Genomic DNA, 2,825 nt, shown 5'->3' on the forward strand with positions numbered 1-2,825 from the left:
TGTCTCTATCTCTCTTCCTCTCTCTTTCCCCTCTCATGCCCACAAATAGGAACAAAAAGCAAGTGCTCCTTTGACATACATATCCCTTCACACAGAGTCTTTATTCAACAACTCATTGTCAAGTATTAAAAGGATGGAAGCTACATGGATTCAAAAATGAATATTTTGTTTTTCAGTCATTTCTGACCACTTCACTTTTCTGGGTAAAGATATCAGAGTGTTTTTGCCATTTCTTTCTTTTAGTCATTTTACAGATGAGTAAACTGCAGCAAACAGGGATAAATGACTTGCCCAGACTCACACAGATAGGAAGTGTCTGAGGCCAGATTTGAATGCAGATCAGTCTTCTTGACTCAAGGTTCTGCATTCCATCTACTCTACCAGCTACCTACCCATAAAATAGATGTATGAGATCCCACTTGTGGACAAAGTCCTCCAGCCCACACTATCCATTATAACCCAAGTGGGATCATTTGCATTCACCCAAGTCATTTTTAGGTAGTTACAATAAGTCATGATCTGTGATAAAATTATTCAGGCCATCAGAATCCCTTGTTGTATTTTGATATAATAGCAAAAATGAATCATAAAATCTAGAAAACACTCTGAATATATAGCAAACACTTGTGGGACATTAAAACTGTTGCTTACAGAGTTAGAAAAATCCACCTGGGCCTCTACTTTCTGGAGGAAGTGGAGATTGTACAAACTGGAAATTTGACTCTAGAGAGCCAGGTTGCTTTGAGCTCATCTGTTCTTTTTGCCTGGCAGAAACACTTTCTGGAAGCCTAGCCTGAGGTCATCTGTTCTAAATGCATACACAATAGGGTTGAGGGCTGGGGGGAGGATGTTGTGCAGCACATTGAAGAGTACAGGGATCAGGGGATATGTCCTCCCTGCCAGGTGGGTGACAAAGATTACAACAATGATTGTATAGAAGAAGAAGATGAGGATGAGATGGGAGCTACAGGTGCTCAGGGCTTTGGATGCAGCTTCTGCCGAATTCAGCTTTAGCACAGACCAGAAGATGAAGGCATAGGAAAGGATGATCAGAGTTAAGTCACCCCCCATTATCAGTGAGGCAAGGATCATCTGGAAAATGCTATTGAGTCTCCTGCCATCACAGGCCAGACTGGTGACCCCCAAGTTGGAGCAGAGGCAATGGTCTATTTCATTGGAGGAGCAGTAATCTCTCTGAGCAGCCAGCACTGGCACTGGGATAACAACCAGTCCATTTCTGAGCACCATGAAAACAGTGGCTTTGAAGACAAAATAGTCTGTGACAATGGTGGGGTAGTGGAGGGGTTGGCAAATAGCCACATATCTGTCAAAAGCCATGCAGAGGAAGATGCCTGACTCCATGCATACAAAGCAGTGTATGGCATAGATCTGAGCAAAGCACTCAGGGAGGCTGATGGCCTTGGCATCAAACCAGAAGATGGCTAAAATCTTGGGCATGATGGTGGTGGCCAGGCCTATGTCCACTATAGACAGAACGCTTAGGAATTGGTACATGGGCTGGTACAATTTGGGTTCCTTCCAGATGGTGATAAAGATGATCGGATTGGCACTGATGGAGGAGAGGTAGAGTAATGCCAGGGGTAGAGATAGCCAGTGTTGCCAACTATGGATTCCAGGGAGTCCCATAAGGATGAATTCTTTTACCTGGAAGTGGGATCCATTGATGAGTCTGGTAGCTGGAGTCATCATTCTCTGAGAAGAAAAGTTCCCCAGAATAATTATCCTACAACACATTTTCTGGCATTTAATAGGGATTATTAGATGCCTGTTTGCATGTGCATGTGGGCATGTGTTTCAAAATGTACACACAGAATTCTAGCAAGAGAAGCCCTGTCCCTTAAGGTCTTGGTAGGATTCTGAAATACAGACTACAAGGATCCAAAATCTGTTAGTTTGCCAGATTCTGAGCCCACTCACACTCCTAATAGAAGAGGGAATTGGTGAAAGGTTTATTCATGGGTACAATTGTTCTATATGTAGTGTTATTGATCAGAATTAATCCTTCCATTTTTGTTCTTCTCAAAACTATAGGTAACTTAAAGCAAAAGCTAGTACTCAATACTTCCTTGGATCACATCCAACTGAAGAGAGCATACACATTAATATACAAAGAAAAATTGCCACAGAACATGTGACCCTGAAGGTCCCACTATTCTGGTATGAAGAATATGTTTATCTCTGGTTACTATCTTTCCCTATTTCATGATAATTAACTCTAAAGTATTAGTATTGGCCTTGCTTTTAAAATAGAAGCTATGGTCCCAGGTGTCTTTCTGGATCTGTCTTTGAATTGCATTTGTCACAGCCTTGGACTAGGAATGGCGCACTTCTTAGGCAGTAGAAGGGAACAGCTGTGCCTTTCTCATCTCTTTAGCTCATCTATCTTACCTCTAGCAGGAAGAGTAGATATCATGCAAGGATTAGTCAACCTTTCCTCCCTTTCCTCTTGCTCCTCTTTGACATGTTACTTTTAGCTGTCTTCCACAAAAATAGTACATATACCCACCTGCTTTTGAATATAGTTCTATGAAAACATGTGCCAAGTGAAAGTGTAAGAGATCCTACCCCCACCCACCCCTGCCTCTATGAGCATGCCAGGTTTGTATCAGTGCTACCCTTGTTCTCAGTGGACTTTCTCCCTTTCATTGGTGCACTGTAGTATTAGATGAGAGGGTCCAGGATAGTATTCCATAGTTCAAGGCCTCCAGATTTCTAATTATATGGTGCCCTGCTACCACAACAGGTTCATAAAATCTTCTTTCAAGATGTCTTGGTTCATGCCATTAAGATAATTTTGGGTTAGC

General features: G+C 42.1%; 1 protein-coding gene across 1 annotated transcript; it reads right to left on the reverse strand.

Annotated features, from left to right (window-relative positions):
* Positions 1-747: 747 nt before the first annotated feature.
* On the reverse strand, positions 748-1,710 carry LOC138177588 (olfactory receptor 56B1-like). The gene has a single exon (XM_069108801.1). The coding sequence runs from the start codon at positions 1,708-1,710 to the stop codon at positions 748-750; it is 963 nt and encodes a 320-aa protein (XP_068964902.1).
* Positions 1,711-2,825: the final 1,115 nt, after the last annotated feature.

This window comes from Petaurus breviceps, unplaced genomic scaffold, assembly GCF_028583685.1.
Source record: "Petaurus breviceps papuanus isolate PSGF00001 unplaced genomic scaffold, PetGlider_PUasm1.0 90444, whole genome shotgun sequence".
NCBI lineage: Eukaryota > Metazoa > Chordata > Mammalia > Diprotodontia > Petauridae > Petaurus > Petaurus breviceps.

Coding starts and splice junctions, on each gene's coding strand:
- LOC138177588 (XM_069108801.1), bottom strand. CDS start 1,710: ATGATGACTCCAGCTACCAGACTCATCAATGGATCCCACTTCCAGGTA.